General features: G+C 43.6%; 1 protein-coding gene across 2 annotated transcripts in view; it reads right to left on the reverse strand.

Annotated features, from left to right (window-relative positions):
* roraa (RAR-related orphan receptor A, paralog a) overlaps positions 1-22,340 on the reverse strand; it is a 177,728-nt gene that overhangs the window by 6,135 nt on the left and 149,253 nt on the right. For both annotated transcript variants that reach the window (XM_019272285.2, XM_010729418.3), the window contains 8 exons: positions 8,246-8,331; positions 6,636-6,777; positions 3,883-4,278; positions 3,124-3,245; positions 2,884-3,016; positions 1,786-1,893; positions 657-767; positions 340-452 (listed from right to left, as the gene is read on the reverse strand). In XM_019272285.2, coding sequence (XP_019127830.1) covers positions 340-452; positions 657-767; positions 1,786-1,893; positions 2,884-3,016; positions 3,124-3,245; positions 3,883-4,278; positions 6,636-6,777; positions 8,246-8,331 — 1,211 coding nt within the window. The remainder of the gene's footprint in view (positions 1-339; positions 453-656; positions 768-1,785; positions 1,894-2,883; positions 3,017-3,123; positions 3,246-3,882; positions 4,279-6,635; positions 6,778-8,245; positions 8,332-22,340) is intronic.

A 22,340-nucleotide genomic window follows, 5' to 3' on the forward strand; every position in this document is an offset into this window, starting at 1 on the left:
ATGGAGCAATGGTAGTGAAAAACATTCCTCCCTACAGTCTATTCCGTCTCTCACAGGGGCAAACAGACTTGTAAATATTGAGACAAGCGCTAAGGCACAAGGAAAAGTTGACACTTCATATTATGGAGCTGGTACAATTGATAAATTACCACTTCTCTACTGATAAAAGAGCATTTCATGTAACATTATGAATGGTTCCCCTGAGATCTGTGGTAGTTTAATCTGCACTAAAATTGGTTGATGGCCTGTGGATAAAGATCCTAGGCAGTGGGAGATTACACTGCTACAAGGGTCACAGTCACTTTAAGGAATAATGGTGTGTGCTGCATCGTACTGTACCTTTGTAAGTATACCATCCTCTCTGTGGTTCTTCTGCAGGACATGCTGGAGGGCCAGTTGGATCTTCTGCTGGAGTTTCTCCACCTTCACCTTCTCCTGGAGCCAGGATCGGTCTGGAAGGTAAATTATCACAACTTTTTTATTGCTGTACAAACACGTGTAGGCACCTTAACACAGTCAGCCTGGCTCTGTAATGACACCGTGCCGCTAATATAAGACTTTAATTGATGGAGAAAAACAGCAGGGATACAGCGTTCCTTGTTGTGGTGAATGTGTGTCTACCATTTTTTCCCCTTTGCACTATGAGTGACACCTACCAGCAGACATCAACACAAAGGCGGAGAACAGGGCGATCTCATCCTCAGACAGGTGCATAGAACACAAGTTTTTCCCAAACTCGAAGACGGAGCTGATCAAGTCGTCACAGCCTGCCACAGCAAAGGACACAGAGAGAGGGCTTAGGATGAGGAAGACCAAAGAACAACATTCACTCTTGATCTTTATTGGGAGAGAGGCACACAGGGAGGGGAGAGGAAGGGGAAGGAATGAAAAAGAGCGGCATGCTGACAGCACATGGGAGCGTCTTAAGCAGAACAGGCAATGCTTTTACTGAGTTTTGCCTCCCAGACGAGTCACTTTTGGCAGTTGGGTGGTGTTATGCAAGCCAAAATGAGGTCACTATTGAGGCTTTTAGTTAAATCAATTATCGAGGATAGAAAGAGACAGGCGGATGCCACCGCGGCTCGGGAAGCCCATCACTTTGCCTCCCCCGCTGCGGACCCCTCTGCACAGAACACACAGGACACTGGGACTCTCGAGGCTGGGACAGATACACATGCTCACTCATATGCACACACAAACAGGGAGTTACAAGGAATGGTAAAGTTATACCGCCGAAACAGAATTCAGCATTTTTACTGCCACTATGGGATGCATATCTGTATTTTTGTTTTTCCGTTAAAAGGCAGCTGGAAGTGCGAGAAAATCCATGGTGGAGAGTCTTACTAATGTCATGGCAGTCAAACACGAATGCTATTTGCTTTTATTTGTTTTATGTCAGACTATCAATGATGGTTTTGATAGCGCTCTCCCTAAAGACACTCCGTCTGGCTTTATTTATTCCACAGTTACAGGAGCCATATGCAGCAGAGCCTCACTAACGTCTCTGTTCTACCATAAATAACCGTTGCAGAGACAGCAATGCCAGGTGAGCCAGGGATGAGTGCTCAGAGTTTGCTTCCAGGCCTTCAGCGTTGTGTAGAACAGAACAGCATACTCTAATTTTGGCTATTACACCAAGGAAAGGAGTAAGACACTGTAAGAAACGCACACAAACAGCAGCGCCATGCAAACACACATACAAACACACGCGCAGACTCATTCAAACGTGCACATGCACACACCCGCCCACACACACACCCACACACACCCACCCACTCCACTTACCTAATGACTTGAACACATCAGGTCCGGCATACTTTCCATCAAAATAGACTGTGTTGTTTTGCGAGTCAAAGGCACGGCACATTCTGACAAACACAACTTCCAAAGAGCCTGTGGAGACATACAGGAACAAGATGCTGAATCTGAGCTTTGTTTCTTTTTCTTTTTTCCCCCCCCTCCCCTAACAGTTACACATCAGTCAACGATGCAAAAACACATGATTGTGCTTTGTGGTATTCTTCTACAACATGAGTAACACAGCCACTTTGAAATAAAGAAGGCTGCTGTCAGAGGGGGAAAAAAAACACCTCTGCAGATGATAATATCATAGACAGAAGGCTATTCTTCCACAATGACATGCCAGATAAAAATTGTGCTTCATTCAGTAGTGACAGTGCTTATTCATTCAACCTTTATTTAGCAAGATAGGTACAGGATCCTGCAATTTGTACCACTCTGTGGGAGTGGATAAGAGGATCAAGAAAATGCAACCGAAGCCATTACTGCCTCTGAGGGAGATGCTACTGTTTTAAAATGTCATGTCTGACAAGGGATCTCAGTCTTTATTTCATTATTCATATTGGCTTTACTAATGTAAATAAAACCCAGGGGAAGACCCAAGAGAGGTGTTTGTTTGCTGCATGTGCGGGTATGTTTGTACCTGTGCGAGCATTTGTATTCACGCATAAATCTAGGTGACAGTGTGCACAGAGCCACGGCTGCATTTGATATTCTGCAAGTACGTCTTCATGAGAGCAGTTTGAATAAGCAGACATCATCTGTTCGGGCTAAGAAAAGGGAGAGGAAATGGCAGCCGTCATGATAGGTATTATCTGAGCTCAGGAACACATTGCTTATCTAATGCTGTGTCCATCCCTGCTACGTATGTAACGAACAGAGGAAAATAGAGAGCGACAGAGACAGAGAGAGGAAACAGGCAGGGTTGGGTCTCCTCAGTGTGACACTGTCTGTGCGTGTGAAGAAGAGGGCTTTGTGCAGTCAGGTCAGCTACGCCCTTGTGACAATGCCAGAGGGGGGTGGTGGTGGTGGTGGTGGTGGGTGAGTTTGACGGCAGCAGGCCATGTTGACGGGCTGTCATACCTGCTTTCAGCAGCACTATCTGATCATTCTGACACAGCTCCATGAAGCCGTCGATGCGCTTGGCAAACTCCACCACATACTGAATGGCCTCTGTTATTTTGATAGCACACAGCTGCCACATGACTTCCCGGGGCTAAGAACAGATAGGACAGAGAATGGGTTATCTGCTTTTAAAACAATGGATTTGATTAACTGTAACTGCTGCGGAGGCCAGCACATGCCCGGTCGTGGTCGAGTTACCTTGCTCTGATAGCTCTCCACCTCCTCCTGTAGGAAGGCCTGCCAGGTCATCTGCTGCAACTCCTCCCTCAGGTACTGACATGTCTCCATGTGTGACTTGGAGATGTTCTGGGCCAGGTGTTCTGCAATACAGCCATCGTGACAAATCCAAAAGATCACAGTTGAGATCTGAATGTTACTCACTAAGGCTATGTGAAAGTGAAGACCTCACTGATGAAATATGCCACAGGAAAAGAAGATTTATTTACTGAGCTTTCAAGAAGGAAGAGAGGCGGATACGCGTGGGGTTTTTTTGACTGGGAAAAAGGCTTGTTGACATTTCCCTTTTACTGCCTGCAGGAAGCTCATAACTTAAGGTTGAGGCAAAGCCAATCTAGTTATGACACAAATGCATGAAGAGGAGGAGGGGTGCCACGTTACTCACTGAAACAAAGGTCACATTTTCTCTGAGAGAAATATTGAGTATAAGAATTTAAATGGTTTTGAAAACACATCTGTTAAAAGGAGTTCCTAGACACAGGGGAGCCTAAAAAAATGATTTCCCCAGACGCCTGCCCTGCTGGATCCTGATTGGCCCTAATTAATGGAAACTAATTACAAAAAAGAGGCTCTTTTAATGAGTGTTGGAGATGAGTCTCCAACCTCCTGCTATTTTAAGCAACCTTTGTGTCGTTTGCCCCACGGTTGAGTTGTTCTCCCCCCTCCTCCAGTTTGCTGTCTTCTCCTCTTGTCTCCCCTTGCCTCTCTCCTGCTCCTTACCTAGTTCAGCCATGGACACGGTGGGGGAAGTTTCTCCGTTGGTGAAGGAGCAGTAAGGGAAGAAGCCAGAGCCGGGGGCAAAGTCGCAGATGGGCTCCGGCTTGATGCCGTTGATGTCCAGGCCTGACTGGTCAGGAGATGGCTGGATGTCCAGGTAGAAGCTGCTGACCGCCGAGTCTGGTTTGCTGCCATCAGGGGTGTGACCATCCATGTAGCCGCTGAGGTCATCATGGAGCTCTGTGAGGCCATTGGCTGAGAGGCCATAGCTAGGTGTGAGTGGCTCCGCCTCTCCAGGCTGTTGTTGGTGGTCACGCTGCTGCTGCTGCAGCCTGTGCTTCTGGACCTCGGCGTACAGGCTGTCTCGCTGCTTCTTTGACATGCGGCCAAACTTCACCGCTGTGATTAGCAGGACAAAACATGTGTGAGACTCATTATACATCACAAACAATTACAATTTAACGGAACTGCTGGTATATGTTCATTTTCTATATGTGGCACAAATAAGTAATAACTAAGTATTAAGTCAATATACTGTGAAAGCCCTCTGACTCAATAACTAACCAACTCTTATTCTTGTAAATTAGATTAGATTCAACTTTATTGTCATTGCACAAAGTACAAGTACTGAGACAACAAAATGCAGTTTGCCACTGTTTTACTCTCTATTAAGTAAAATAATCAGTGCAGTGGGATACAAACAGACATGTTTCAGTACTTTCATTGAATCAAACATAATTGTTAAAATTCTAATATTGCAATGTCCCTTCACCACTCAAGAAACCGACACTTAAGTCAAGAAAATGCCTGAAACAGTAGAACTGTTCTGAATAAAAATCAAATTATCTCATGTTAAATTATGGAAAAAAAGGAAAAAAAACAACAACCCTAAATCTCAGTGAGACAAAATGACTTGTTTAGACAACAAGAAAAATAGACTTGGATTTTCTTGGGCACATTAATTCCCTACTATAATCATTCATTTATTTGTCAGTTTGTGCCTCCTCCTCCTCCTATGAGCATTAATTCTCCACGAGCCCTCATGTACAGTACAGTACTAAAGAGTGCTATACTCTTTTAACAGATGACACCGAGGATGAAAAAAGCCAATCTTCATATTTCAGTAATGATGAGGAATTATTACAAAAATGAACATCTTCATAAGTAAAGAGGCAGAGGTGGGAAGGGACTCACCAGCCACTCAAACACGAGACAGGCTAAGTTGCTGCCTCCTGTTTCAAGGTTTCCAGACTAAACAGTGGTGCTGAGAATGAGACTCCTTGGCCAGAGTTCTGGGGGCCTGGCAGTATGTCAGCCGGTCACAGTGTGTGTATGTGTGTGTGTGTGCGTGTGTGTGCGTAGAAAGCGAGTGGAGCGACACAGAGGAGAGTGCGGGCAGATGGGCTCTGGTGTGTTGAGTGAAGGCAAGAGTCACCTTCGTCTGTCCTGAGTGTGTGCGTGTGTGTGTGTGCATGTGAGAATTGTGTGTGGCTACGCAAAAGGCACTAGTAAGTGCTAATGTGCTTTTGTGTTCATTCACTTTCATGAATATGTATGCACGTGTATAAGCGAACTTAAAGCAAAAGCCGTGTGCATAAAGCTGTGCCAGCTTCTGGTGCATGTATGTTCACGTTTTTACTTGTCTCAAAAAAAAAACATAATAGATTTGCTCTGTTCTGACATAATCTCCTTAGCTCTGCCCAGTCTGGACTGGCCCAGTCTGGACCAGCCTGGCACAGCAGGAGCCCTCCAGCACACCATCCCCACCTGTGTGCTCCCATTACTGCATCTCAGCTGCAGCAGCACTAATGACAACCTCTAACAACCTCCTATTTCATCAAACCTAGTTTCTATCACAGCAACAAATTAGTCCCACAGACAAAGCACTCACCTGCTACTGGCAGACAATGAATTGACATCTTAGCATGTGTGCATGTCACAATTTCCTTGGGATATGTCTTTTGTGTCTCTCAGAGAATAATGGTAGTCATTATGTGTGTGTTTTCTTTGTCTCACCGCAATATAGAGTACCACATCAATATAGGGCCACAAATAAACAAGCAAATAACAATAAACACAAAGTAACATGCACAGGTGTTAGTGGCTACTGATAGAAGTAGTTGCAATAAAGTTATGATTTTTTTTTTTTTAATTCTATCAGGTAATATTCCTCAGGCTCATCATGTTTACTGATCTTCTCTGAAAAATACACATATTTTTTCCCAGGAGCAAAGACTTTTTTTGGGGCAAAAAGTTGCATTTCCTGCTGCAGGACAATGCTGACCAGAATACTTTACAGCAAACAATGACCTCTCGTGATAAGCATGGCTCAGAAAATCTCCCAGTGATATAAAGTAAGGAGAAAAGTGGGTAGATAACACAAATTAGCTACTGATCGACCCCTCTAAGTAAAGAACAAATAGTTAAATTACATAGTGGTCGCAGCGTGACTATTTTTTGTGCTTTTTTATCCAGTCTTCCCTTTTAATTTTAAAATAAACAGATGAGTTCCTGGACTGAGTTTTTTTCCACCATCATGAAAATGCCAATTGGTATTTTTATCCTCATGTGGAAGTCTTTCTCTCTTGGCCGCCTTCATAAAAATGAGTCCACAACAGTACCCCTGAAGCACTGGTCCAAAGACTACTCAGCAGAGCAGATTCTTGCCCACACAGGGGCTTAAACCTGAACTTCACCTCTCCGTACTCGCTATGCCACTCTACTGTAGCCACCCACCTCTTCCATCAAGCACTTACCATCTCGTGACATGCCCACTGCCAGGCACTTCTGCAGCCGGCAGTGCTGGCAGCGGTTGCGGCTGGTGCGGTCGATCAGGCAGTTCTTTTGACGAGGGCAGGAGTAGGCTGCATTGCTCTGCTGACTCCTCCTGAAGAAGCCCTGCACAGGAAAAGGGGCATAGAAACACCTCCGGTTAGTAGATAGAACACCGTGGGTGGAAAAATGTTTTGGAATCGAAGGATCAATTTGTGCCTTTATAGTGTTTTAGTGCGAGAGACAAAATGAATTCCTAATTGGTAGTGATTTGTTGTATTTCTAGTGGTGATATTTTTATTTTACTTCTGCCAAACAGATTAGATAATAACTAATAATTTTCCTGGCTGTTACGCTGTAATATCTGCCATTCAAATAGCGCCGTATTTCACCAGTGTGTACAGCAGGAGGGTGGTGTGTTTGGGTAGCACTGATAACAGTAGATGGTATTTTTCTTCAGCGGGGTTATTAGCGTTGATTAACGCAGCACTGGCATGTGCAGTGCTAAAGGATTGCGAATGCACACCGACTGGATTCCTCATCCTTTGACTTAATGAATTGATTCCAGCACATCATTAACATGCCCCACTCTACTGCTCCATACACATATGTCTTAATTAGCTGCTCATTGGCTGTTTAATTACAAGAAAACAGCTGACAGCTGCCAAGTTGCTTTATAATGGAAGCCATTATGGAAACAGGCTATAACTGCCAGTGACAAGCAGCACTCTTTAATAATGCTATGATTTATGGTCCAAACTTTTGTACTCGCACATATCATTAAAGGCCTCTCTGCCTTGGACTAATTAGCAATCATTAAAGATAGATTTCAGCAGTTTATTCTTTAGTGTTTTGTTCTTTGCAGCTCCTGTGTGAGTGAGAGGAGCACTGGGAAGAAGTGCTGAAAGGAACCTCTCTCTCTCTCTCTCTCTCTCTCTCACACACACACACACACACACGCACACACACACACACGCACACAAACAGCAAAGGTGCAGGCTGGCTGAGGAATGCTAATGATGTGCCTGGTGACAAGCACAGGGACAAGAATACACTCTAAGCACAAAATTCCCCTCACTGTGAATGGCTGGTGCATTTGAAACAGTACAAAAGGCGGCTTCAATGGAAGCAACACTGTAGCAAACAGCCAACAATCTGCTATAATTCAAAGCACTCTCCTTTTGATCATTTTATTTCAAGAAGAGAAGGCTGCAGCAGAAGCAAAAAAAAAAAAAAAAGAAACAGTGAAAGACATGTCCCTGGGAGGGAAAGGCAGAGCATGGCAGAGGAATGACTTTGTCCTACTAATTGTAGGGTGGTTATGTGTGATGTCCTCTGTGCTGCTTGACCACTTTAATGATCATGTTCTGTGTGCTGTTTGTTTACACTTTGCAGCCCCTCTCCAAATCATTGTAAAAAAAAAACAAAAAAAAACTTCAGCAACATTTTTCAAACGTTTTTTTTCCTAGCAAGCAACTTTTCTTTACATCCTCAATTTTCCCCGTCTTCCCCCTCCTCAGCTTTCCTGTCGCTCACGAACATGCACACTCACTATCTCCCGTGACACAAACAGGTTCGGTCTCTTGATGCTTACCTTACAGCCTTCACATGTTATCACGCCGTAATGGATGCCTGATGATTTGTCTCCACAGATCTTGCAGGGAATTATTTCGATTTGAGCTGCAGAGAAGAAAAGGAAATGAAATAAATAAATATATATATATTATATATATATCAACATTTTGCTGTCACAAGTCACTGTACAACACCCTCACCAAGGATCCATGTTGGTACATGAAAGAGCACTGTGCTTCTAAAAACATCTCATCCGGTGGCTTTTGAATCCTCACTTTCCACAGAGCATTAGCAGTATATTTACAGAGTTTGTGTGAGTGTGTGTGTGTGTGTGTGTGTGTGTGTGTGTGAGAGAGAGAGAGAGAATGGAAGGAGGCCATTTTAAGTCCTCACAAACAGCTAATGTAAACATGGTGTCAATTTGCATCCAAAACACAACTTGCATGAGGAAAAACCCAGCTACCCACAAACCCTTAATACACCACAGTAGCAATAATACTAAGCCTTGTGCAATGACAAAGGCTGATTTGACCCCACAAGGCCACATATTCCTTGTTGAAGAAAAAAATGTTGTTATGAAGACTCTTAACTTAAAAAAAAACATATAAAACCTCAGGAGTAAATCCAATGTGGCCACAAAGAATCATAACTAGCCCATGGTATTGGTGGCAGTGACTGTATTCAGTTTGTTTGGGGTGGGTTGGGGTTGGGGTGGGGGGGGAGCGGGGTGGGTTTGTGTGTTGTTGCTGTTGACAGGCCTGTGATTCACCCGCCATAGAGGAAAAAGCACAGAGAGGACAGGCCTCATCCATCGTTGGCCTTCTCTTCGGAGCAGACCACAGGGCCAAACAACAAGAACAGACAGACACACAGACTCAGAGACACAGAAACTCCCAGCTCGTCCCACTGCTCTCAGCTTTATCACTGCAGCCACTGATGCTACATCCCTCTCCACCTCCACCCCCCCTCTGTCTACTCCCCCCCCACCTCTCTCTCTCTCTCCCCCCACCCCCAGAGATCTCTATCTTACAGCCCTCCTCCACATCTCCAACATCTCAGTCCCACCATCCCAACAGTGCACTGCAGTGCCAGACGAACTCCGCTATCTGATCTAAATCGAGGAAAGATCACCGCGGGATATTTTCTCACGATGTAATGGATTTCTCCAACCAGCCATACGGACGAACCAATCAGAGCGCATGGAGCTATTGCAACACAAGTCTATACCAATTAGGGAAGGAATATCGTGATTTTGCCTCAATAAGATGCAATAAAAATGATAATTTAAAAAAAAAAAAAAAAAAAAAGTGGTGGTACATTCACTATGTCAAAGTGTTACATCAGCCTCTCCCCCTCTAGCCAGGCCTAACTGTCTATGATTGAGCCTCAAGTCTCCTCCCAAGACAAGAAGCTTCACATATCCCCTGTACACCTTTAACAACCAACCTCTTTAAACTAGTTTGATCACATCAAAAGTACTGTTGCTCAGGTTCAATCCAGAGATCCCTGCCCATTTTAATCATCTGCCTAGAAGCTTGTAATGTGTCATGTGGATAATGTCCTTGTCCCCGAGGCATGCCCGGGAGAGGCCCTTAACACAGAGCCTCTAATCCACTAACCCCGGAGCCACACTCTATTCATTCAGGAATCTGTGTCTGTTCTCCTCTCACTGTTGGAGTCAACAAGACCGGCCCATGTTTACATGGAATTAGCCTACATTTTAGTAAAATGAACAAAAGGGAGTGGTAGAACATGCACAATTAATTCTCCTCCAGACAACACCTCCTGCGATTTGTGATTCTCACATACAATGGAGGGCACTGCACCTCGTCGGCCCGGATTAGAGTGAAATCCAGGCAGGAGGCGGGCTTTGACAACCTAACTGAGAGGGTTAATTTATAATTAATCTTTTCCTTACTGTGCACAGTTGCTTGTTATTTCAGTTAGGTCTATCTCTGTATGAGTGCACTCTATTGTTTGTTTTTGTGTTCTCCCTGCATGAGCATTAGCAGTGCAGTGTGTTTCGACTCCTTTAGCATTTTCAGCCTCATTACTTACATAATTTGTTCTGACATGCACTCACAACAACTGAAGCGTGCTGTAATTATGACTAGCTGTGGTTATGGTGAAGTAAAGGTTGTAGTGACAAGCCCCAGCCATTGGGTGGCAGTGCAGGGCTGTGGCTATATGGTTGTCTTGCCAAGTTAAGCCAAGCTTCCACCCACCCCTATCCAGCCCACAGGCTTTTGGCTCTGAGCTCCAGCCTCTGATAGCTCCAGGCTTAGGCTGCTGCTAGCTTCCCCACCCCCACAGCATAGCAGAGAGATGCCTTCATCTCTCCTGAAGAAGCGGAGCTGGCTGGGTGCTCGCTCAGGCCTGACAGAGGCTGTGCCACATCAGGTGAAAGCAGTGGGAGTAGAGACGCGGGGGTGCCAGGCCGGGCAGGGCATACACATACACAAGCATGCCTCACAAAGCCCTATCTGCAGCAGGAAGGCCCCGAGTGCACACAGCCTCACCAGCTAACACCCTCTCACTCCACCGCTGCACAAGCCCCTGGATGCTCAGTGCACTCAACAGTAAAAAGGGTTTGTCTCCAGACTGAGACAGGCTCTGTAGTTTTCTTGTATGAGAAAAGACCTCAGTCTGAACATATAGTTATTTCCACACGGGGATAAGCTGCTTTCAAAAAGATGTGCAGAGAGTGGGGTCAAGGAGGATAAATACAAAGCAATGACACAATGGAGACCAAATACACCATGAAGTCACCTGCACCATCAGCCTAAGTCAATATTTGTATATCCGTATGACAGTGCAAGTTGTTAAGTGACTGGTCATGGGGTCCCCTAAGCTGCACTTCAGACACTGAGGATGATTTAAACTGAATTCACACAGGAGAGTCAGTCAAACAAAAAAAAAGGCCTGCGCTTATAAGCACTCCCCAATCTGGCAGTCAATATCTATTGACATGAGCTGCGGTGTTAACTGCCTCTTGGTGTGAAACAGGCAGCTGCTGGCTCGCTTGAGCTTGACCAGCGCAGTGCCACTGATCCCATTCACCGCGCCTGCCTGCCTCCCTGCCTGCCCCGCTTCCCTGCCAGCCAGCCCTGCCTGCTCTGTTTACGACATCAAAGCCAGGCACAGTTAGACGGGCAGCCATGCTAAAGCCCATCCCCAGCAGCCTGCCGCTCCTCACAGCACTGCGAGATGGCCTCTGCGAGCAGGCCACTTCAAAGACACCTGCTGAGACGCCAAGATTATGTTTGAATCACACTGCAAGCACAATCACATCACGCGCGTAACTGTAAGTGCCGGACAGCAGCTCAAGACTTGATTTCCTGTATGCAACATTGCAGCCTGGCGTGGGTGTCTTGGAGAATGAGCATGGCAGAAAGAGGAGACAGTCAAGCCGAATAGTAAAGCTTGTTCTTTGTCTGTCTGTGGTTGAGCAGTTCAAGGACACTGATTCACCACCCTAGCAGGCCCTTTGAGGGGATGACGTGTCACTCAGAGCACATGTGCAATAGGGCAGCGAGGCCTCTGCATGTTCACCCAGTGCCCTTCACTGTCTTCTCCACAGCTCGGAGATCAACCCACTGCTAAACTACACTATATTATCAAAGAGCTGGAAAGTGACAGTCAAATATAAGCACCCAGAAACAATTTGTCAAAAGCACACTAGCAGCTTACAGGGTCCCTGTCGTAGTTTATTTTATTATAAGCACTGAATAGACAGACACTGTCAGACAGAAAACTTCCTCCCTGTGCAGTATTGCTTCATTCAAGAGATATTCACATTGTGAAGCTGAGAAATATACTGACAATTTGTTATTTGGCAAATAAATATTTAGAAACGCTCATACTGTGGTGGTCACTATGCAGTGTAAATTCTTGATGAAAAACAATTAGCATGCACAGAAAAGAGCCTGCTGTAATGGGTTATATTCTTGTCAGATGAAAAACAAACATTTTATTTGGTTCCTGGTTATTATTCTTTCATTTTTGTCATACTTTTACATTATTATACTGTTCAGATTTCCAGTATAGCATGCTTGTAAGAAAATGAAATAAAACTGAAAGTCCTACAGCCTTGTGCAAACATGGAAAATCACTCATAAAAATCTCCTGGCTGTTCCCACTGAACCCTTGGACTACTGACATAACGTCGAAGGATTAAGATTATCCCTTACATTACAGACCCATGCACAGGCCACCATCATAATACTGAGATCTTAACCCATTACTCGATTGGACCATTAAATCATTTCCTCATGGCCTGATGATTCGTGATAGATGTGCACAATAAATGAGCCCTGAAATAGAGGCTTCTATACTGTTCTGTATACGCACATCATTTTTTCATCCATTGGCTCATTTACAATGCACATCACTTCTGAAAAAAAAAAAAAAAAAAAAAAAACATGTTGGAGGAAAAACACATTTGCTTCTCATGGGGGTGTGTGAGTGAATGTGTATGTACAGTATGTGTGTGTGTGTGTGTGTGCATGTCGGTCATGATGCCTTGACAGCTGTCAATGACGCAAGCCAGTGGGCTCATGTCAGAGATTATGTAAGGAACTGGACACGACACAGCATTATGAACAGACTAACAATCCTTCTATCATCAGACAAACTGTGTTGATTATTACATTTTTAGAATATTTTGTAACAAAAACAAACAAAAGCTTATAAGGATCACATGTCTTGTTGTCAGTACAGTTGAACAAAAGCAGATTTTTTTTTTTTTTAAATGGCATTTCCACATGGTCGACATGCAAACACCCTGGGAACTGACTTGCATTGAGCAATGTTCCTCCATCATTACATGCAGTGATTCATTTTGCGACACGAACTTCCCATTTGGCGTTGGAGATCAGCTGTCGGTTGATAAACAGAGTCTTCTCTAAACAGATACCCACGATAGTCAGATCTAGCTGTAGAGAGACGACAGCCTAACAAGAGCTGGAATCAGAATTCTGCCTCTTTTCATCTTGCCAGGGCTCTGCCGTCATGTGAAGTCGCACAACAACACAATACTTTTTTATTCCCATTTATGCCGCGGAAGAAAGGTTATTTGAATGTCAGCGGCAAAGGACAGTCATGGCACGGAACACAGGCTGAATAGTATAAATGTGTTATTTGTTTAGGGATCGGAAGCTGCTGGCATATTACCATAGAGCTGTTTCTAATGGCATTTGCTGGTTTGTAGCACAAAGAAAGCACACAGTGGCATACAGAAATTCACCTGCAGACCAAAACTCTATATATCATCACTTTAAACAGCTTCCATTCAACCTGTAAACACGCTGAAGTCATCAAAAAATATACTGACCAGAGGGATTAGAGCAAGGAAGGACATAACTGACACATTTTGATGTCTCTATGCTGCTTCTTGCTAATTCCCCCCCCCAATCATTTAGCTGCCTAAGCTGTGATCCCCTTCACTAGAGACCAGCTATATTTGAAGAGATATTTCTGTTTCAAAAGATGAGCTCTTTAAGCCTTTTTCCTATTATTCCTTCATCGCAGTGCAGTGACTTTGCTAAAGCTCAGGTCTGGACCATCGCCCTGGGCTGCTTTTAGGATGAACTCATGCGTACATCTCTGTGTTTGTTTGTGTGTGAGGCCTATTAATATTTCAACACTGCCCAACTCCAGATGCCTGTACAACACAGCAGTGTTTCTCTCTTCATGTCTCTCCCTGTATTTACTTGACTGTTTTATTGAAGTGCATTCTGACACCCTCTATGAGGGGGAGCAGGAGAAGGAAAGATGTATTCCCAAACCGCAACATAAGACATCTCTCTCCATGTCTCTTTCTCCACCGGCGTAACAGTAATTTGGGCACTAATTTATGTGCTGTTGTGGCAAAGATTGACGAGCTTCCTGACTGGGAGTCTGCGCGCCTGCACTCTAGGGGAAACAACAAAAGCCTGGGTTTACCGAGCAGACGAGCACCATGAAGGGTAGCATGTGTGCGGCGCTCCTCTCCCCTCCCTTGTCTGCCCCACCTGAGCTCAAATCTCTCTCCCCATCACTGCTTACCTCCCTCTATCCATCTTCACCCCCACCTATTCCCTTCTTGTCTGCGTTTGCCGTGACAAGTGAAGTTGTGCCCGGGTGCTGGGGACCGGAGGGCACGCCCCTTCTGTGTGTGCACGAGCGTGTGCATGCAGGGCGTACATGTGTGCCAGGAGGGAGAAAAGCTCACACTGTTTACTCTGATGGCAAAATACAATCTGTAGACAGCGTTTGCTTATGCATTCTACCAGCCCCCAGTTAGTCATAGAAAGCTATGAGAGCTAAATAAAAAATGTGTTGCAAATATTTACATGCTTTGTCTGACTATTTAGATCATTTGGTTTGAACCCTTTCTTAAATTCAACTGTGATACATCCTTTATTATAATGACATTAATTTTTTAAAAAGGAATATTGAAGTTTTTTTAGTCAGTCTGAGTCAGAGCTGCTTGTGCATTGTTTTTCTTTACTCATACCCTGGCGCAGCAACGCATTGGGATGCACCAAAATTCAAAAATCACTGAGGCTGAAATCACATAGGACCGATTGATTGACTGGCGCAGGAGCTGCTGTTTGAATTCTAAGATTTAGCTGAGAATCATGTGATGCTTCTGAAACCTATATTCTGACCACTTGAACTAAGCAGCCACCGGTTAAAGCCTCAATTTATGTACAGTGCCTCAGTTAAGCACCTCTCAGCCCTCCCATCTCCCTGCAGGGACGGCAGCCTAGTAGGCTCCTTTAGAAAAACACAGGAATATATAAATAATGAATCCTTCAAAAACATCCACTGCAATTACACACAGAAAACCTCTACATAACAACAAAGAGCCTTGTTCCATTGCACCAGGGAATTTGCTACTGCCACACTGTCCAACTTCCTTCCTCCTATAATTGCTGTATTTGTATGCGTTTCTGTAAGACAACCAGGATTCTTGCTGTGGGTTTTTGAACTGGATCTTTCTACTGTTTCACACAAAGAAATCAAAACTCACATCAATACAACTTCCTGCACGGTCTTTTTTTTGCCAGAGGGGTGACAGAGTATGAGCATTTTAGACATTTGCAAAGTGCATATTTGGATGCCTCAGTTATGGTGGATATTGGGGAGGGGGGGTACTTGTGGGGGTGTGGAAAAGGAGGGGAGGCTGGAGGTCCAGTCTCATGCTGCTGCTCAGGGTCAGTGGGTCAGAGGCACGCAGCCAGAACACACATGGAGAGCAGGCTGAATAGTTCAGCTGACAGTAATTGTCCCTCTGTGGTCTCTTTAGGAAAACATGTTTCCAGACATCGCAGACTGGCTGCACGGGCCAGATAGTAATCATGATCTTGATTTGCTCCATCGAAGAGGGAAGGCTCAGCATAAGCCTCCCTCCAGTTATAGCGCGAGTCAGTATTTCCATTGGAACTGACATCAGCCGAAGCCAGCGCTGCACACGTGTTAATAGATCAAGCTGTGAGCTTCATTCCAAGACATTTGAAATCATTTTTTAAGAAGGAAGAAAGAAAAAAAAAGCATGCATGACAGAAAAGTCATTATGCAATATCTCTACAAAGAAGAAATTGTGGAGGAGTCATAGTCTGTGTGTGTCACTTAACAGTTATACTTAAAAAATCGTGATACCTTATCTTACAGTACGACGTTGGGGTTAGTGTGTAAGGTACACCGAACAGCGGGTAACATTATAACGATACAGATGCTTTCTGCTCAAACCGCTGCTTCACATCATGGTGCTCTTTCCTGTCAATGTTTGTTACACACGAGCACATGTCACCCTGAATTATTCCTCATGTAATGGATACCAGATTGTGGAAAGAAATTTGAAATACATGAAAGCTTTTACATCATATTGGATTATGTATAATTTATTATTCTATTGCAGTTTAATCTTTTTTTTTTGTACTGGAAACTCCCAGCTCACATAATGGCAGCAACATTTTACCCCAATACCCGTGGCTAAATAAACTTTACCAGTAAACTAAATCAGTGGTAGAATGTATCTAAGTACATTCACTCAAGTAGTCCAGATTTGAAGCACCCATACTTGATTTGAGTATCTCAGTTTTATGCCTTTCACTTGCACTACATGACATTTTAGAGACAAACTTATACTTTTTAACCCACTTTGATAATTTTCATAATGGGTACTTTACTTAATTATTTAATTCAAGCATATTTGATGCTATTACTCTTATTCTAACGGATCTTCAATAAAAGATCTGACTACTTTTCCACCATGCATACATAGATTTTATTTGTACCGTGGTTTTGTGAATGAGAGAGATCATATCATTTTAGTAACGCTGATTGCTCTAACGGGACGGTCGAATGTGTCTGCTCAGATGCTGTGTACTGAGTGAGATAAGGGATAAAAACAACTGCTCCTAGAAGAGCCAAGATAAAAGAAAATGTTCTCACCATCTGATGATGTGTTAAAGAAAGTGAACATTCGGGGTTAAAAAAAATCAATCACAAACATGTGCATGTCTGTCTACTTTAAATAAAATCTGTGAAGTTATTGTGTAAGTTTTATGAATGCCCCACACAGCACCTCTGTTACTCAACAGTTTTTATGGCTGGGCTGATGAGCATTTTTTACAGCACCTCTACCATTCTGCTTGAAGGTCTTGGGTTTTCATCAGCTGAAAAAGAGCAGGCAAGGACAGGGAAGATGAATGACATCAATGGCCAGCCGATACTTCCAGGGACGTGTGATTGAGACAAATGAGCCTTGTTACATTAGCTGGGATACTGAATCCTGCTGCTCAAAGATCCAGAGCTTGATAGAGCTGAAACTAGAGGCACCCAACCTTTCCACAGATCACCGGTGTCATGGGGCCCCAGAAGAAGAGCTTTCTCAAAGAGCTTATTTCACCGGGCTCACTCTTTCTGTTTTTTCCCACTTTTTTTTTGTTTTCGCCTCATGTGAGAAACACACACACACACACACCTAGCACTACTATTCCACCTTGAACGATTTTGTAGGCCCTCTCCAGGTGCAGAGAGCAAATTAAAGTGAGACAGAGAAATTATCTAATCCATATATAGTGCCCATGGCTATTAGTGTCTTAATAAGTGACTGTGAACACTTCCATCACACATCATTTATCCTCACCGCCACTAAACGTTCAAAGTGATTTAACTGAAATGTTATGATCGTAACCGTGTAAAATATTTACTTGTGATGAAATTTTCAAGACATTCCGCAAATCAATCTGTTTATTTCATTTTGCTCCTGGCAGCATCAGGTCTGTGATAAGAAGACTGAGGCAATGAATGTCAATGGCTCTTTTAAATATGTCAGTAGACTAATATGTCACTTTCTCACTAATCATGTAATATATGTTATGTTTGATGGGAGCAGATTACAGTTATGTATTATATAATTATGTCTACGCAAAGTACATTTACTGTTGCAATTTGTACTTACTATACTCCTCTACACTTCTCTTGCTGTTTCAGTTACTAGATTATGTTACTTCATCTGATCAATAAATATAGTTAAGAGTATTTTTTTGATATCCTTCCCATCAAGGGAAACCATGTACTTCCAAATTAGGTGATTCTGAATTTAATTTTAATTTTTTTTATAGATAAAATAAAGCATCAAGTGTTCTTTTATTTCTCATTCTTCTTAAGACACAGTTTAACTATTTAAATCCCACTGTCCAACTGGAAAATGCATCGTCATAAAGCTGGTCTTAAAAGACAAAATACATAAAAGAGTTTAGAAATATGGTTATTACAGGACAGTGATGTTATACACATGATGATTTTACAGAATATGATTCATGGCTGTAGATTAAACTGCCTAAGAGTATATAAGTTGTTTAAATTTGCTCAAACTTAAACATTTCCTGTGATTACTTTTACTTACGTATGGTTTTGAATGCAGGTTCTCTTCTTGTAACAGAGTATTTATACACTATGGTATTGTTGACCTGAATACTTCTCCTGCCACTGAATCTACAGTATGTATGGTAGCTGTGCAGTGAAAACAGTGCATCTCCCGGTTTAGTGATTATAACATTTTCAAGTAAATTGAAGGATTACCTGTTCCTTTATGCTCCCCCTCCTTGAGGCCATAAAACCCATTTTTAAAACCCTGTGGATTTTCCCAAAAATGTATTGCGACTGAGCTTAAAAGTCCATCTATATTAGTTTCTAAAACGATGCCTGTTTGGGAAACAAGTTCAGATTGAATAAAAAAAAAACATTCTTCTGCAATGATTTCTGCTTTTACTGTGAAGGAGCTGCACAGCAACTCCACCGACGTCCTCGCTCTCCCTCTCCAGTCGAGCAGACCGTATGAAAGGCATTCCTAGACGACAGGGGTGCACGAGGAGTGTCTACTGCCACACAGAGTTCACAGACTGCTTACAGCATGTGATGCACATTCCCCCTGCACTGCTGTTTTCACAGTCCTACAAACACTGGCCTGGTTTTGTTTAACATGGCAGGATTAAGCAGCCATGCGCAAAGCATGCTTCCCTCCTTGCACGCTTTTGCTTGCAGTGGACCTGAGCGCTCGGTGCTACCTTCTGGTGAACCAGCTTCCCTAACTGCCGGTGAATGCACCGTGGTGCTCTAATCCCAGGCAAATAAACAAGTGCCAAGATTAATGATTACATAAACACATCCCAAAAGCCCCGGAATAACAATCAGCTCTGCTACCATGCAAAGGCTCAAAGAGTCAGCTGACTGCCAGTTTGTCCCTCTTTCCCTTCCTGCTGCCTCACAACAGAAAGGAATATTGTCTGTGCTTTGTTTGCTTCATTAAGGAAGCTGTCAATATTTTCCACATGACAGTGGGTATTTGCAGCGCTGCACCAGAAAGGAACTTCTAAGCCAGAGCAGGGCATAAGGTCTTGCACAGTTCTTCAGCTCTTCTACTACACAGCACGTCTGGCCCTCTCTTCCTCACATAATGCACATGTCTGTCTGAGGCCATAATGGAGACAGCATGGTTGGAAGAGAGTGGAGATTTCAACGCAGTGCTGATCAGTCTGTCAAACCATTCCTCAATTTGAGGTCTAAAACAATAAATTATTTGACCTGTTGTGAAGAAGGCAGTCAAGTAGACATCTAGGAGAACATTAGAAGTGTGTGTACGGCAATAAATCACAACCACAACAGACCAAACAAGGCCATTAAAAGGACATTAGGAGCATGGACCGTCCTCTCATCCCTGTCATCCCTGGTCTGCGACTATAAGACGAGCTGCTTTGTGGCGAGGTTGGAAGTAGTGGAGACAGGGAGAGATGGAGAGGGAGAAAGAAAAAGGAGACAGAGAGAGACAGAGAGCAGGAGTGGTAGTCCACTGGTCCGGGGCAGGGGAGCGTGGGACGTTCAGATAAAGTGGGAGGCCCCTCTCCAGGAGGTTGCTCCTCAGCATGAAGGCAGAGGCAGCACCCCGTCTAATGAGGGGTGAAGTGGAGCCCCCTGTGGGACCCCCTCAGGCACATTCATTAGGAGATGAAAAAGCGTTTCCTGCGGCAGAGCAAGTGCCTGACTTGGCTCGGACATGTTTAATTTAGGGCCATATGAAAACACAAAGCCACACTGGCCAGGTCTGCTTTTGTTGGTCAGGGGAATCAACAACACACAGGGCCAGCGAGCCGGAGCTTGACTAAATGGCTGTGTGCAGAACTGAATTATTAGTTTTCTTTTTCTTTTTTTTCCTTGCAAAGGTTGAGGGTATGATGGGATGTTTTAAAGCATATAACATTTAGATTATTAAAGGTCAAGTGCAGCGATACTTGCAACTATACGCAAGGAGTTAGAGTGTTGTCGATGGGCTATTATGGAGAAAATGTGCGGCTTATTACAAGTTTCATTCCCTTCAATGCGTTGCATTTTGTTGCATCTTTATGGCTCCAGGCAAAAATAATAGATTCATTTAGCCAGTGGTGGTTTGTGGAAGGGAACCAAGGATTATGGTAATTCAGCACTGAACGCTGCAAGCAAAGTACAGTAAAAGAGCAATTGCTGCAGTAAGAGACACAGGAAGAATATCTGAGAGGTTAATTTATAAGATTGCACAAATCTGCGTTCACAAATGCATCTCAAAAAAATCTCATATCACAAAGGGGTTTGCTGTTTGTGAAGACAATAGAAGAAAACTGTCCTTTTGTCTGTTCACTGTATGAAGAAGGGCATTACAGGGTATCACTCCATGGTGATTCGAATACATGTCCGCTTATCACAGACGCTTATCCTTGTTCCTGATGAATCCTCACATTTATTAAGGCTGTCTTCTTGCCTTGTTAGATATGTATAACCAATCTCCTGTAATTAGCAACTGCTAACCTTTGGGGTGCTAATCCCCCATGAATTGTGGATTTGTACATCAAAGCCCACACTCTCCCATATAGCTGGGGCTTGAAATTACACTCGATTTGAAAACCTGCAATTATTTGTATAGCATGGATGCAAACAGTCTCCTCTTTTATGTCTCCCAGAATCCCGTGGGTTTGCAGTAAAGAATCCTTAATCCACTCCAGTGGAATCCAAATATAGAGTTAACACTAGCTCCCTAAAATTTAGATGCACAGCCAAGTGCCTGCCGTACACGTAAAGTGGAAAAAGCTTCCCCCTCCCTCCCTCTTTCTCCCTTTTTCTTTTTTTTTTGCATAGTTAAGATGAGATTTCTTTAGTGGCTTAGATGCATCATAAGAAGCAAGCAGGATTGCCCGAGGGGGGGAGTATATAACACCAGAGCACGGCCACGTAGTCATGGTCCTGTCCTTTTCACGAGCAATAATTGAAAGTTAATTAAATAATCAATGGTCTTGCCCCTTTGTTTAATGTAATCACATGTCCAAGCCCATGTCAACAGGGTGAATGCTCTGCTGTTTAGAGTCAGCTGCAATTTGTACTCTCTCCCATTCAAGGCCAGGCTAAATCCATTGTGCAAGGAGGGAGAGATTATAGAGAGGGAAAACAACTGAGATATCTTCCCACACACACACACACACACACACACACACACACACAGGCATGCGCGTGCGAGCACATACACAAACGTGATGCTTTTGGAGGGAGGATGCCTGAAGCATTTATTTTCTTTAATGAGAGACATGAGTCTCACATGTGTCAGTGATGCACAGCATGGGAACAATAGGGAAGGCTTTAATTCCATCAATCTACTGCATTTATCCTTGTATCACATCAATACCTGTCAGTTAGGCTGGATGAGATAAATCATGTCAAGCAGACTGAGCTCAGTAAATATGCAGACTTAAAACTCGTCTTCAAACTCGGGGGGTGAATGCGGCTGCACGCAGGCAGTGACAAATTTAGAGCATGGGTCTTAAGCAAGGAAATACAAGAGATTACCTTGTGAGACAACATGACACAAAGATCATCCTTCCTGCACTTACTCTAGTAAGTGATTAAATAGCTATGAATTAACAATGATGTTGTTAGGTATTTAGAGGAAATGCTACACCTTCGCTGTCACCTAAACCTCCCATGGAAATCTCTGTACTTACTTACTTACAGTAACAAGGATCTCACAGTTACACTTCTTTTTCCCCATCTTAAAAGACGAGCTGACACCCCACCTTCCAACACCTGACATGAAATGCATGCATAAGTGGCCAAGGTGCTATTGAATGACATGGAAAACTTGACTGTGACAAGCAGAATGGAGATTCCTACAGCTCATCCTTGCATGTTTATAGGCTGCGTACGCACGTGCCTGAACTCGGATGCATGTGAGAATCTGCCTTTATGTACGAGCGGAGCAATAACAGACAGCGGGATCAAAAGTCGTATGTGGAATAATATTAGATCTATCGTCAGATAAAAAACAACAACATATAGAATACTTCAAGGATTGGCTTTGAGCGATAGCAATAATCCTGCAGGCGGCCAAATTATGATTTATGTACTTTGGCTTGAGAGTGCACGGGGCAGTAATGTATGTGTCTATGGTAGCTGGGTTTCTCACTGTAGCATAGGAGCGACTCAGAGAGAATACATTTGGTGTAAAATTGCTTCATCTGTTTACAATTCCATTTGGAGTTTATGAGAAAGACAGGCAAACACAGCCTGATATATTGCCCCTGTGTCACGGCATGGCAGGAGCA

The sequence above is a fragment of the Larimichthys crocea genome, chromosome XXI, assembly GCF_000972845.2.
Source record: "Larimichthys crocea isolate SSNF chromosome XXI, L_crocea_2.0, whole genome shotgun sequence".
Lineage (NCBI taxonomy): Eukaryota > Metazoa > Chordata > Actinopteri > Sciaenidae > Larimichthys > Larimichthys crocea.